The 14,592-nt window shown below is 38.1% G+C and overlaps 1 protein-coding gene and 1 non-coding gene across 2 annotated transcripts in view; one reads left to right on the top strand and one right to left on the bottom strand.

Moving 5' to 3' along the window:
• Nucleotides 1-442: 442 nt before the first annotated feature.
• Mrpl48 (mitochondrial ribosomal protein L48) overlaps nucleotides 443-14,592 on the bottom strand; it is a 55,468-nt gene continuing 41,318 nt past the window's right edge. The window contains exons 6-8 of the mRNA XM_027942722.2: nucleotides 4,726-4,828; nucleotides 2,552-2,641; nucleotides 443-747 (exon numbers count right to left, since the gene is read on the bottom strand). Coding sequence (XP_027798523.1) covers nucleotides 673-747; nucleotides 2,552-2,641; nucleotides 4,726-4,828 — 268 coding nt within the window. The 3' untranslated portion in view covers nucleotides 443-672. The remainder of the gene's footprint in view (nucleotides 748-2,551; nucleotides 2,642-4,725; nucleotides 4,829-14,592) is intronic.
• Trnav-cac (transfer RNA valine (anticodon CAC)) lies at nucleotides 12,434-12,506 on the top strand. Its single transcript has one exon. It is a non-coding gene; the product is annotated as a tRNA-Val (tRNA).

Raw genomic sequence — 14,592 nt, 5'->3', positions numbered from 1 at the left:
CTGGTTGCCTGTCTTGCCATGTGGTTTCTCCCTTTCTTATGTGCTCTTGAATGATGCCTATTGCCATGCTGTGACAAAGCAAAGGGGGCTCTCACCAGAGCTGAGCTTATGCTGGTGCCATGCTCTTGAACCTTCAGAACTTGAGCTAAATAAACCTATTTTTTAAAAAATCCCTGCCTCAGGTATTTCATTATAGCAATAGAAAACAGACTAATACAGAGAATATCCTCATGCTATCATCCCTACTTCACTACGGACTGCATGATAGATTGCTTTAAAGGATTCGTTCACTCTAACTAAGAACATATAGAAGGGATACATGCATCTATGCTAAAGCATCATCAGGCAAAGAGAAAATAGAATCTCTTAGTTAAAAATATGCCACAGGATAGTAGGTTGACATTTCTCCTCTCACCCCCACCCCTCACATACACACACCAGCAACAGCAGTATCATGTTTTTATTAGACGATTCCCTGTGTTATCACAAAGATATGTGGTAACAGCTGGCAAGTGCAGCCATGCTACAGAGGAGAGGAAGAACTCTTCCATGTGAGAACGGGTACTTATGAAATCTAAGGGTCTGGGTCTCCTGCTTAACCCTGACCATCTGGAAACTCTTCTCTTTGGCACTCAATATCACCAGTGCTGGCGCATGAAACAGTTGCAATAACTAGTTCAACTTGGCCAACAGTTCTTCCAGTTCTGGCCGAGCTTTGAACCTTCCCTTGAAGTCTTCTTCAGTGTGCTATGGAGTAGAAAAGAAAATAGGTAGTAAGTACTATGGAGTTTTTAGTTATTTTTACATGCGCAACATCCAAAAAGAGTCATCAGCTTTTTGTAATGTTTTGAACAACCAATAAAAAAAAAAAAAAAAAAAGAAATGCACCACCAAAAAAAAAAAAAAGAGAGTCATCAGCTAACTCTGCACAGAATGATTCAGATTTAGGCAACTATTATTGACTATCTACTATGTCCCAGACTTGTATTAGGTACCAGGGATTCAAATTTGAATCAAACTTACTCTTTGCCTTCAATGTACTTAGAGTCTGTTGCAAGAAGACATAATAAAAGGAAATAATGTTATAGATACTACAAACATAACAACAGAAGTGTGTGTGTATATGTGTGTGTATGTATATCTGTGTGTGTGTATGTGTGTTTGTGTTGCTGGGAATTGAACCCAGGGCCTCATACATTCTAGGCAAGCACTCAACTACTAAGCTACATCCCCAGCCTAGAAGCACTTTTTTTTAATGTAAAAATTATCCTTTAATAATAGGAAATATCAGCTGGGCACAGGGGGTGGGATACACCTATAATCCCAGCTACTTGGGAGGCCAAGGCAGGAAGATCACAAGTTCAAGGGCAGTCTCAGCAACTTTAGCAAGACCCTATCTCAAACTTTAAAAATAAATAAATAGAAAGCACTGGAGATGCAGCTCAGTGGTAAAGCTCCAATGAATTCAATCCCTAGAACTGCAAAAATAAATAAATAAATAGATAAATAAAAATTACAATAACACTCACAGGATTGGAATGTTTTAAGTTAGCATGACCAGCACATTCTCTCTGTGTACTATGTGCAACCTAAATAACAACCAGAAGCTTAACAAGTATAAGACAAGGAGAGCTGGATGAAGCAATGCCACCAGTTTAACATGACCTGATGTGTCTGTATCATTAGAAGAAACATAATGGTCACTGGACTTGAATATCTAGTTTTCAGGTTAAGGTTCCTGATGTTTTACTGCAAGTTTTCCATGCCCAGTCAAACCTCCTTCTGACTGGCATTCTTTACAAAATATATTCAATCAAGCTACAGTCAAGCCTTGAAGGTCAAGGATACTTCTCTCTAAAGTACATTTTCCTATTTGTGTTCTGATTTATTATACTATACATAATCTCATTTTTTGGTGGTGGTGGTACTGAGAATTCAACCGAGGGCCTCAGGCTTAGAAGGTAAATGCTTACCACTGAGCTACAATCCCCAGACCTTATTATTATTTTTATTTTTGAGGCAGGGTCTTGCTAAGTTGCTGAGGCTGGCCTCAAACTTGTGATCCTCTTGCCTTAGCCTCCCAAGTAGTTGGGACTATAGTCATATGCCACTGTGCCCTGCTGTACATAATCTTAAACTATGTTCTTTCCACTATACAACTGCCTGAAAGGAGTTAATTTTGAAGTGTAATGGGTTCCCCAGTAACATCAGGATGATGTGATGGAGATCAGTTCCTATGGTCCATAAAGATCATCCCTGATGCCTCAGAAGAGCCAGAGTGATGACCACAGTTCCACCAGACTGCACTCTTTTCCTGGTTATTATCTAGGCTACATTACCCACATTATCCACATCTGTTGCTTCTAAAGCCACGAAGTTCCCCCACACCCCCAACCACCTCCATTTTTCCCACTGCTGGGGATCAAACCAGGACTTTTACATACCAGGCAAACACTCTGCAATTGAACTATATTCCCAGGCCCAGATGTTCTTATCTTTATTTTGGGCAAAAGTAGACCACCAGGGGGCCTCTTCCCAAATTAGCACCTACCTCCCTTACTGACAATCTGACTCCTTCAGGAAGATTGCTTTGGAGTATTTCCAAGAAAATCTCTGCAAATGTAGCACTCAAACCGCTGATCTGCAAAATGAAAGAAGATACTTTAAGGAAGGGTGCTAAAAGCCAGGTGATTGGGCAGATATGGCCCAGGCTCAAATGCCAGCTCCAGTAGGGTAAAGATGAACACCCAGAGCTAGTTCTGAGCATGGCCCCTGTAAGATTTTTCTTCCCATTTGCCAAGGTGTTTGCTTGTTTGACTGCTGAGATGGCCAATGACAATATCTGTTCCAATAGACAATGGACGTCACAGCTGGACCAAGAAGTTATCAAGTCAACGCTAACTTTCTGATGCAAACCCAGGTTTACCCACACAGACTACTGACTGGTATCAGTACTTGTGCCAAGAATCTAGAGGCAAATCAGATGTGCAGTAGGAAGGACTGAAGGGTGCTGTGAGAACCCACAAGAGAAATACCTACCAACACAGGGAAGGTTAAAGGAAGCTTCAGGGAAGGTGACATCTGGATGAAGTCTTGGAAAAAAACAGGATTAAAACTGGGAGAATTCAATAGTAGTATGGAGAGTTGTTGAGACAAGGAAAACAACATTCTGCAAATGTGGAGACATACAGAGTCCGAGAATGAAAACCAGTTCCTTGGAGCTGAGATTGTGGCTCAGTGGTAGAGCGTTCACCTAGCATGTGCGAGGCCCTGGATTTAATTCTCAGCACCACATAAAATAAATAAATAAAATAAAGATATTGTGTCCAACTACAACTAAAAAATATAAAAAACAAAAAAGAAAAAGAAAGAAAACCAGTTCCTTAAAGGCTAAAGCAATGAGATATGAAGAGGAAAAGCAGAAGAATCATAAAGGCACCTGAATGCTACAGAGTTCATACTTTATTCTATGAGTCTCAGTGGCAAGTAAGAGCTATCATAAGTATGCTGCAAATAATTTATTCCTGCTAATCTGCAAAAGAATTCTAAATGCTTTAGTTGTTTTTTACATTAGCATATTTAGAATTAAGGTGTTGCCCCCTTAGCATTCCTTTTATTACTTTGCTGATACTGGTATGTTTCTTCAGTAGCTTAAAAAAAAAAAAAAAAAAGGAGATGCCATAGAATGGAATATTATTTAGCAATAAAAATGAATAAAGTATTGACAAATTACAATATGTATAAACCTTTGAAACACTATGCCCAATGAAAGAAGTCAGACACAAAAGGCTGCATATTGTACAATTCCATTTAAATGAAATGCCCAGAAGAGGTAAATCTATAAAGACAGAAAGTAGATTCGTGGTTGCAAGGGGCTGGAGGGACCAGGAAAGAGAAGTGACTGCTAATGGATACAGAATTTCTTTTTGGGGTGATTAAAATGTTCTAAAATTGATTTAGTGATGGATGTGTAATTCTTTGAATACATTAAGAGCAATTTAATTGTATACTTTAAATGGGTAAATTATATGATATGTCAATTTTATCTCAATAAAGTTGCTATAAAAAGGGAGAGTGATGTTAGAGCTGGTAAACTGTGAATTTTTAATAATTCTGGGTACCCTCATGGTGGTATGGCTGTCACCCATCTGTCTCTGCAGGAAAAAACAAACAAACAAACAGGATAACTGCTAGAGTTAAAAGGAAGCCACCAAGAGGTTTTAAACAGGAAAATGACATGATCACATTAGTATGAAGGTAAAGTAAATGGTTCGATCTGAAAGTTTTAGGAGGTAAAAGCTAAGAAATTTGTTGAATGAATGGATATCAGAGGACAATGAAGGGTCAAGCATCAGGCTCAAAGGTGGGGAATATTGTAGAAAAAGAAAATCTGTCTTTCTACAATTACTTTTGCATACACTGGGACAGAGAGAGCACTGTGGAACATCTAAGTGGAGAAGTCTGGTAGACAATTGGGTATCAGGTATGAAGCTCAGCCAACAGACCGGATGCAGATATATACATATATATCTGAAGGTTATCAGTGCATTAAGATGATTGCTGAGGCCAGGGCAATGAGACTACATAAAAGGAAAGATGGAGGGATCAAGAACTGAACTCTGGCGTACATCATTATTCAAGGGCAGGTAAGAGTAAGAAAAGGACACAACAGAAAGAGAAAAAATGAAAAGAGAATAGAACCAGAGAGGTAAATACATTGCCTACCTGAACCACTCGCTCATGTACAGTAAGGACTGAGTCCAGGAACATTTTGCTGCTTTGGTCTTGTACCTGCAATATCTCCATGGTTTTAGTGGGCATCGCATAACTGTGGGAAGAAGAGTCACTGTTGGGAGCATTCATTTATACCAGCAGCACTAATTCAATCAGGGTTGTCTATGCATACAGCCACCTCTGCATGGAGTAGTTCATAGAATCTAGGGGATGCTTATCTGCACCCAGAAGCAAAGTAACCAGATATCCTTTACCTCTTCCAGAAGTCCCTAAAGTTTCTGAGGAACTACACTAATACCTTTCTGCATCCCCAAGTATATTTTAATATAACATTATAATGCTATGGATGAATCCTGGTGATAAATAAGCATTCACTGCCACACACATATAGCTAATTCTAAAAGAATGAAATCTATCACTAGATATGCTTTGGAGACTAACCTTGGGTATTTCACTTATCCTGGAGAAAGAAATAAGGCATGAAACCCAATTGTTCTAGAACAGGATTTTTCAACCTGAGCAATACTGATATTCTGGACAGGATAATTCTGTGTTATGTACCCCCACTCTTCTGACTGGATGTCATTAGTGAACCCCAAATAATGACAAAATTATCTCCAGACATTATCTAAATTACCCAGGTACAGAACCACTGTTTTACATTTGATATAATCAGCTTCAGCAGACCTACATGCTGCAGAGAAAAGAACACTGGACTTGCAGTCAAGTGTTGGCCTTGCCATTTATAAGCAATACTTACTTAGGTAAGTCATTCTCCCCTTTGGACCTCAGATTCTTCAGGTATAAATGCAATTACAACCTGGGTCTATATCAATACACAATTGTGAGGAATGGGTGTGGTGATGCAAATAGGACTGACAGAACAGGTTATACAATAATATTGTATTAGTGGTATTTTCATCTGATCAAAAAAAGTTGATCAAATCAATGACAAATAAAATAATAATAATGATAGTAGGAATCCTGGTTTTTCATGCCTCACAAAGTTTCATCACTTAACAGCAAGGGGCATGGCCCTCTGTAGATAGACCTGCAATGATTTAATAAGATTACATAAGTAATTTGCTTGGCATACCACATCCATATTCTTTGCCCACATAAACAGTCAGCAAATGCTGGGTATTGCAACCCCTATCAAGTAGCTTCTGTTAATAACATCCCCTCCCACTTTTCAATACAATTCTGATCTCCTCTTCTCGTGATTCAAATATAGTAGTAACTCCTGATATGAAAAAATGGGGATACAATCATAGACTACTTATGCTTATGGAAGACCAAATATAGTAATTACTCCTGATATGAAAAAATGGGGATACAATCATAGACTACTTATGCTTATAGAAGACCAAATAAAATAATTATGTGGAAGCTTTCAGAAAGTTTTTTTTTTTTTTTTAAGTACTCTAAAATGCTATTTTTCCTTTATGGCATTCTGCAGACAGGGCTGACTCAGGGCTACAGGTGTAGCTCAGTGACAGAGGGCATGCCTAGAATAGGAGAGGCCCAGGTTTGGTCCCCAGCACACACACACACACACACACAAAAAAAAATTTAAAAATCAGATTGACTAAAGCAGGTGTTATCTATTCTTGTCATTAATCATGGGTTTCATTCTTTAATACTTAATGTAAGATTTCCTTGATTTTTTTTTATTTATTTGATTCAATAAACATTTGCTAAGTCTGTTCTGTCCTAGGCACTCTGGGGCAAATGCAATCTATGTTTTCAAGGAGCTCACTGAGCATTTCAGAGAGACAGGTAAGCACATACATTAGCACTGTAGAAAGACAGAGGCTGTCACAGTATGTGAACAGTATAGGGACAAGAGGCAGAGAAGTGGGGCTTGTGGAAGGCTTTATCAAGGTGTAAGGAAGGAACACAGGTGCTTCTGGAGGGCATTCCAAGAAAGTATTGGCAGTAGCTACAAAGGCAAAGGATAGGAGAGGCCCTCAAAGAGAGTCAACAGAAAACCAGACATACTTTGATAAAGAAATACTGGGAACTCTGGACATTTCAAAGTAGAACAGACTGTTAAGTAAACAGAGTACAGGTAATTTTTCTTCAGGATCTATATTTTTCCATACTGTCCACTTTTTCTGCAGTAAACTTACTTGGATGATCAGAGAGTAAAAACAGAAGGGAAGAAATGAAATAACTGAATTTCAAGAGTCAACCCAACATGACAAAACCATGCTACCTTTGGGAAATATCACCTGAGAGGGACTCAAGGAACCTACTGGGCTGTTGGGGACTCAAAATCTGTGCATTTTTTATATAAATCATACTTACATAACAATTTTGAAAAACATAAGTGAATTTAAAAAAATAAAAGAGGAAAGAGTAGTGTCACAATGTGTGATGCTGAGGGATGCTTCATTCGCCACGGGGCACTGGGCTGGTCAGCTTCAGGCATGGAAGCTGCTCCCAAGTGAGAGAGATTTCCATTTCTCCAGGCTGCCCCCAGGAAGGGATGCAGGCCAATTAAGAGGCCCACAGGAGAGGCTCTTCCTCTCGCTTCCATGAGTTGCAGCTGTAGCAGGAAGACCATGGATAGAACAAAATCCAGCACACTGCTCACTCACTCTTTATCCCCATTTCAACTCAAGGTCATAGCTATCATCCCCACCACCACCACTCTCAGCTCCAGAGGAAAAATGGACCCAAATGAAATGAAAATCAGAAGAAAACGGACTCATCTCTGAAAACCTGGGTAGTGAGAATAACTAACAATACAATAGGCTGAAAACCTCAATCAATAAGAGGAGTTGTTAAAAACAAACAGTTCTTTATGTTCCAAGCCATTTGGGGCAGAGACAGGAAAGAGGCAAAAAACAGCGTATCAGTCATTCTACTGTTCTAGGAAATGTCTATGCCAGTTAGAATTCAATCCAAATCAGTAAGTATTTATTCAGTGCCTAAGTGTGTCAGATACTAGACTAGTTCTTAGGGTTAGGCCAGTAATAAAGATAGAAGCAGTCTTTGCCTTACAGAGCTCAGAGTCTAATAGGAAAGACCAATTATAGTCAAACAATTACAAGGTTAGAGAATGCATGTTATAAAAGGGGAGTTATATACCCTTTATTTCTCCTAAATATATAACAATGAAGACCTAACTTAATGAGCTTCCCTGAAGAAGTAATATTCAAGATGATGTTTAGGAAAAATGTAGAGGTGAGGGGTTATAAAGCATATTCAAAGGCCCTGAAGTAGAAATCAACAAAAATCAAGACAGTAACTGGAGGCAGAGAGAAAAGGGAAGAGAAGTGTAAGGTAAGGTAAGGGGGCAAACCCAGGCCATGGAGCACTAGCAAGCCAGGGGAGGAACATTTATTTTGATACTAAAGGAGTGGGAAGCCATGAAGTGGGAAGGGAGTAGGAAGCATTTTAAGTAGGAGAGACATTATCACATTTCCATTCTAGAAAGATTACCCCAAATGCTTTGTGGAAAATTTGTTAGAAGAATTGAGTACAATGGGGAGAATGGGGAAGTGGGTTCAAATCCAGACCTTACTACTCATTAGATATAGGGGAACAATGGACAAGCTTTAATAATAATAATATTAGTAGTCAAGAGTTGCTGGGCATAGCCAGGAGCGGTAACACATGCCTGTAATCCCAGTGGCTCGGGAGGCTAAAGCAGGAGGATAGTGAGTTCAATGCCAGCCTCAGCAACAGGGAGGCACCAAGCAACTCAGCGAGATTCTGTCTCTAAATAAAAATACAAAAAAGGATGAGGATGTGGCTCAGTGGTTGAGTGTCCCTGAGTTCAATCCCCAGTACACTCCCCGCCCCCCAAAAAAAGAGTTGCTGGGCATAGTTCTAAGCACTTTAAATATGCTAGTTCCCCCATACTCAGTAGGCTGAGGCAGGACAATTGCAAGTTCAAGGCCATCTGGGTAACTTAGCAAGACCCTGGAGATGTAGTTAAATGGTAGAATACCTCTGGCTTCAATCCCTAGTGCTGCAAATAAATAAAAAATAAACAGACAAATATTTAAATAAATGAATGAATGAACTGTTTCCCCTAATTTTCATTATATCCTTTTAAAAAATATTTATTTTTTAGTTGTAGTTGGACACAATACCTTTATTTTGTTTATTTATTTTTACATGGTGCTGAGAATCGAACCCAGGGCCTCGCACATGCTAGGGGAGAGCGCTACGGCTGATCCACAACCCCAGCCCTTCATTATATCCTTTTTAAGTAGGCTCTCTTATTAACCAGATGAGGAAATCAAGGCAAAAAGAGGTTAAATAAACTGCCAATGTCACCCAGTAAGAATGCAGTAGAACAAGAATAAAACCCAGGCAGGTTGGCTCCAGAGTTGATGCTTTGATAAAGTAGGTTCAAGGTGCTTATTTGAACTAAGACAATAAAAATATTTAGTCTTTTCAAGTGTTTGGATGATATTAGTGCTCATATTCAACATATGTTACTGCTTTCCTGCCTTCTACTCAAATGCAGGCAGGGCTTCTCATAGATGTGTTTTTATTTATTTATTTTTTAAGAGATGGGATCTTGCAACGTTGCCCAGACTGGCCTTAAATACTGGGCTCAACCTCTCCAGTAGCTGGAACTATGGGCGTGTGTCCGGCAAGCACTCTACCACTGAGCTAGAGCCGCAACCTCAGCTGAGTTTTTAAAGGCAACATCTTCTTTTTTTATTTATTTTTTTTGTACTGGAGATTGAACTTGGGCACTCAACCACTGAGCCACATCCTACCCCTATTCTGTATTTTGTATTTTATTTAGAGACAGGGTCTCACTGAGTCACTTAGCATCTTGCTTTTCCTGAGGCTGGCTTTAAATTCTCAATCCTCCTGCCTCAGCCTCCCAAGCCACTGGGATTACAGGCATGAGCCACCGCACTCAGCTTAAAGGCAACATTCTTAAGAAGAGTCCTGATAATGTAAAACAATATTTCAGGGAACTCGGGGCTGGGGTTGTGGCTCAGAGGTACAGTGCTTGCCTAGAATGAGTGAGGCACTAGGTTCAATCTTCAGCACCATATAAAAATAAAATAGATATTGTGTCCACTTATAACTAAAAAATAAATATTAAAAAAAATATTTTAGGGAACTAATCTACTCTAGGCATGACAGTAACATACTGTGAATAACACTTCATGCTTCTTTGCCACCACCACCTCTGAGTAGCTACCCCTAATCCTTGTCAGCTGAAAAAACTCTTTATTAATTATGAATAACAATACATTATTTAGAGTGTTTACAATGTGTCAGTATCTGTGCCAAGTACTGTAGTGTACTATCCTATTGAACTTTCAGAACTCAAAGAAACAGAAAAATTATCATCCTCAATATATAGACAAGGAAACTGAGGTTCAGAATTTCTCAAAGTCATTTTACTAATAAGTGGTAGAGCTAGAATTTGAAGGCAGGCAGTTTAGTTCTAGACCTTGTTATTCCAACCATGGCCCATAGACAAGCTGCCAGTGAGCAAACTGTCATCAGTCCACACAAGAAATACCAGCCACTAAACACATGTTAATTCAGGTCTTTTTAAAAATTTATTTTATTTTATTATTTTGTGGTGCTGGGGATTGAACCCAGGGCCTTATGCATGTAGACAAGCACTCTGGACTATATCCCCAGCCCTCAAGCATTTTTTTTTTTTTTTTAAACAGCAAGTCTTTCTTGATGAAGGAAGCAAAGTATTAATATACATTTTGGCATAAACTCCTCAGATCTTCTTGAAGTGGTATTTAGAGAATCATCATTCTAAATTACTATGCTACTCTTCTATTTTGAACTGACAATACACTTTATCTTCCATGTACAACCTTCCATATTATAATTATTTCTCATTGTGTACGTATGCATGTATGTGTTCATTGTGTGGGTGTATGCTCCCTGAAATCACCCTAGTATCCATCCCTCCAGTGAGAATGTCTAGTGTAGTTCCCACCAGGTAGCAAGATTTTTAAAGTAATTAAACCAATCATTTCAATTAATTAAAAGCACTTTCATTAAACTTTAGGAAATGTACACCCCACAGCTGGACAGTGTAGTAGTCATATGCAAAAGTCTGAATGACTCCCACGTGGCATTCTTTGTATTAGGTGCTGAAGAAACAAAGAACACAATCCCCATCTGGAAGGAATGCACAGTCAGAGAGAAGGGGAACTGACACTTGAACAGATCATTAAAGCCCAGAGCTCTGAGTGACATGACAGAGGTACATGTCAAGTGCTGAAAGAGCAGCCAGCCCTCTGGGGCATCAGAAAGAGATAAAGTACATTTTTAGGCTTACAGTATTGAAGTACTGTCAGCTGTGAGAGCTAAAGTCACAGCATATTATCAAATCTTCTGAAGAGTACTTTTTGCATTTGCATTCTAAGTTATAAAGGTTTTAAAAGTTCAAATTGGGCTTAAAGACTTAAAATAAGACCCTATATAATTAAAACTATGGAAGTCAAGTAGACTCCCATAAATCCAAACAACTTAATTGGTTCTGTGAATTTTGGCCTTTTCAAATCTCTGGTTTCCCCGTTTATAAAATAGGAATATACTAATATTTTAGGTATAAGAAAGTGTAATTTTTGCATATAATTTTTACACATACCATGCAGTGTAGTACCTCCAGATTGGCAAACTAGATAAACTATTATTTATTAAACATTTTTTAAAAATCAACTCACTGTTTTTTAAATATTTTTTTAGTTGTAAAGGAACACGATATCTTTATTTTTTATTTATTTGTTTTTATGTGGTGCTGAGGATCGAACTCAGGGCCTCATGTGTGCAAGGAAAGTGCTCTACCACTGAGCCACAACTCAGCCCAAATCAACTCACTTTTTTTTTTTAATTTTATTTTTTTTTAGTTTTCGGTGGACACAACATCTCTTTATTTTTATTATTTTTATGTGGTGCTGAGGATCGAACCCAGCGCCCCGCGCATGCCAGGCGAACGCGTTACTGCTTGAGCCACATCCCCAGCCCCTCAACTCACTTTTTAAATAAGAAACTTGAGAGGTAGAACAACTTGGAACTTTATGTATTGTTGATAAGAAAGTAAAATGGTATAGCCACTTTGGAAAAGTTTGGAGTTTCTAAGAAATGCAAACATATACTACATTTGCCCCAGCAACCCACTTCCAGAGAAATTACTTCATTCATAATTTCAAAAACTGGAAACAACACAAATATCCTTCATTTAGTGGATGGATAATTTGCGGTACATTTTTCAGTGAAAAGCTACTCAGCAACACAAAGGAACAAATACTTAACACAGGCAATGACATAAATGAATCTCAAATACATTATGCTAGGTGAAATAAGTCAAACTCAAAAGGAAAAATGATGTATTTTTCCATTTACATGACATTCTGGAAAAGCAAAACTATAGGGATAGAAAGTGGATAGTAGTTAGCCAGGATAAGGGCAAAAAAGGGATTGACTACAGAGGCAGGAAGGAACTTCTTGGGATGATAGAACTTTCATCATATTTTATATTTGTTATCATATATTTCATATTCATAATCTTGATTATGATGGTATTTATTGTGTACATTAGTCAAAAATGATAGAACTACTTACTAAAACACTGAATTTTACAGAATGTAAATTATACCTCATTAAGCCTGACTTTATATTATGACTATAAATGGAAATCAGCTGCTATAAATTGAAGGTTAGTTAAAAATAAATACACAGGGCAGGGGATATAGCTCAGTTGGTAGAGTTCTTGCCTCACATGCACAAGGCCCTGGGTTCAATCCCCAGCACCACCAAGAATAAATACAACAAAAACAAAATAAAGTTGTGAAATTCTAGCTAGATACTAGTGCTTGCCAAAAGATTCCAAGCCTGAAGTCCCATGAGTTACAAAGATTATGAAGGGCTAGATCACTGTTCAGGACATACCCCCAAACACTCTCGGAATTTCTCCTTGATACAATTAGATTGAATGAGAATTAAAAAGGGAAGAATCTTTTTTTTAAGAGAGAGAGAGAGAGAATTTTTTTTTTAATATTTATTTTTCAGTTTTCAGCGGACACAACATCTTTGTTTGTATGTGGTGCTGAGGATTGAACCCAGGCCGCACGCATGCCAGGCGAGAGTGCTACCGATTGAGCCACATCCCCAGCCCCGGGAAGAAATTTCTAACCATGCTATTTAATGTTATTTGAGGCAAACTACTGTACATCCTATACCGTTTGAAACACTGAGATAAGATATGTAAAGTCCCTGGCCTGAAAGAAAGAGTAAATATTAGTTCTCTCCTACACTTTCCTAGGAAATCCAAAGCATACATGAAAAGAAGAACTGGCAAAGAGTACCTAAATAAATGGAGAAAAATACCACACTAAGATTTCAATTCTCCCCAACTTGATTTAAAGATCAAAGACAATCCTAACAAAATTCCATCAGGCAGTTAGTAGAATGAATTGGACATTACATTTCTATGTTCATATATGAATACATGACCAATGTAATTCCATATCATGTACAATTAGAGAATGAGAAGTTGTACTCCATATGTATAATATGTAAAAATATATTCTACTGGAAGGTATAACTAAAAAGAACAAATTAAAAAATTCTATTAGGATCTTTTTCTCTAGAAATCAACAAGTTAATTCTAATTTTATTTATTTATTTATTTAGGTACTGAAAATTGAACCCAGGGATGCTTAACCATTGAGGCAAGTCTCCAACCCTTTTTGTGTGTGTTGTTTGTGTGGGGGTTCTGGGGATTGAACTCAGGGGCACTCAACCACTGAGTCACATCCCCAGCCCTATTTTGTATTTTATTTAGAGACAGGGTCTCAATGAGTTGCTTGGCACCTGGCCATTGATGAGGCTGGCTCTGAACTCACTATCCTCCTGCCTCAGCCTCCTGAGCTGCTGGGATTACAGGTGTGTGCCACCATATTAGCTTCAATCCTTTTTATTTTTTATTTTGAGACAGGGTCTTGCTAAATTGCTTAGGGCCTCACTAAATTGCTGAGGGTGGCTTTGAACTTGTGATACTCCTGCCTCAGACTCCCAAGCCACTGGATTCTTCTATGGAAAATTAAAGGACCTGGAATAACCAAAATAATTTTTAAAAAGAACAAAGAGTTTCAGTAATCAAGCTAGAATAATCAAAACAGTGTATTAGTGTAAGCACTGATGTATAGAGCAATGTAACACAGATGTATAGAGTATGTCCAGAAATAAACCTGTACATATATGGTCAACTGGCTGCCAAGAAAGGTGCTAACTCAATAACAAAAAAATGTCATTTTTAATAAGAACAAAAGGTCTGAAAAGATATGCCACCATAGAAAATATACAGATATCAAATAAGGACATAAAAAGATATCCAACATCATTAGGGAAATGCAAATTAAAACCACTATGAGATACCACTACAAACCTACAGGGTTTCCTTAAACTGCTGATACTGGCCTTGAACTTATGATCACCTTGCCTCAGCCTCTTAAGTCTCTGGGAATACGATGTGCAACACTGTACCCAGCTTAAGGGACTTTTTAAAAAACTGGCAATATCAAGAGTTGACCAGGTTGAAGAGTTACTGGAACTCTTACATTGCTAGTGGGAATACAAAATGGTGAAGCCATTTGTTAGTTTCCTATAAAGTTAAACAATCCAAAAATCACATTCTTAGCTACATAGGCAAGAAAAAAGAAGAGATATGGTCCTTGAAATTTTATATGAGAAGGCTTATTTTGGCTTTATTCATAATCACCATTCCAACTTACTGGTGATTCCTCAAGGAAGTAAGCCAAGTTTGTCCAAATGTACATCAACAGACAAATGGATATGACAGTCTAACCATTTAATAGAATATTACTCAGCAATAAAATACTT

The sequence above is a fragment of the Marmota flaviventris genome, chromosome 9 (genome assembly GCF_047511675.1).
Source record: "Marmota flaviventris isolate mMarFla1 chromosome 9, mMarFla1.hap1, whole genome shotgun sequence".
NCBI lineage: Eukaryota > Metazoa > Chordata > Mammalia > Rodentia > Sciuridae > Marmota > Marmota flaviventris.
The sequence above is the reverse complement of the archived record's forward strand: the minus strand, read 5'-3'. Positions and strand labels throughout refer to the sequence as shown.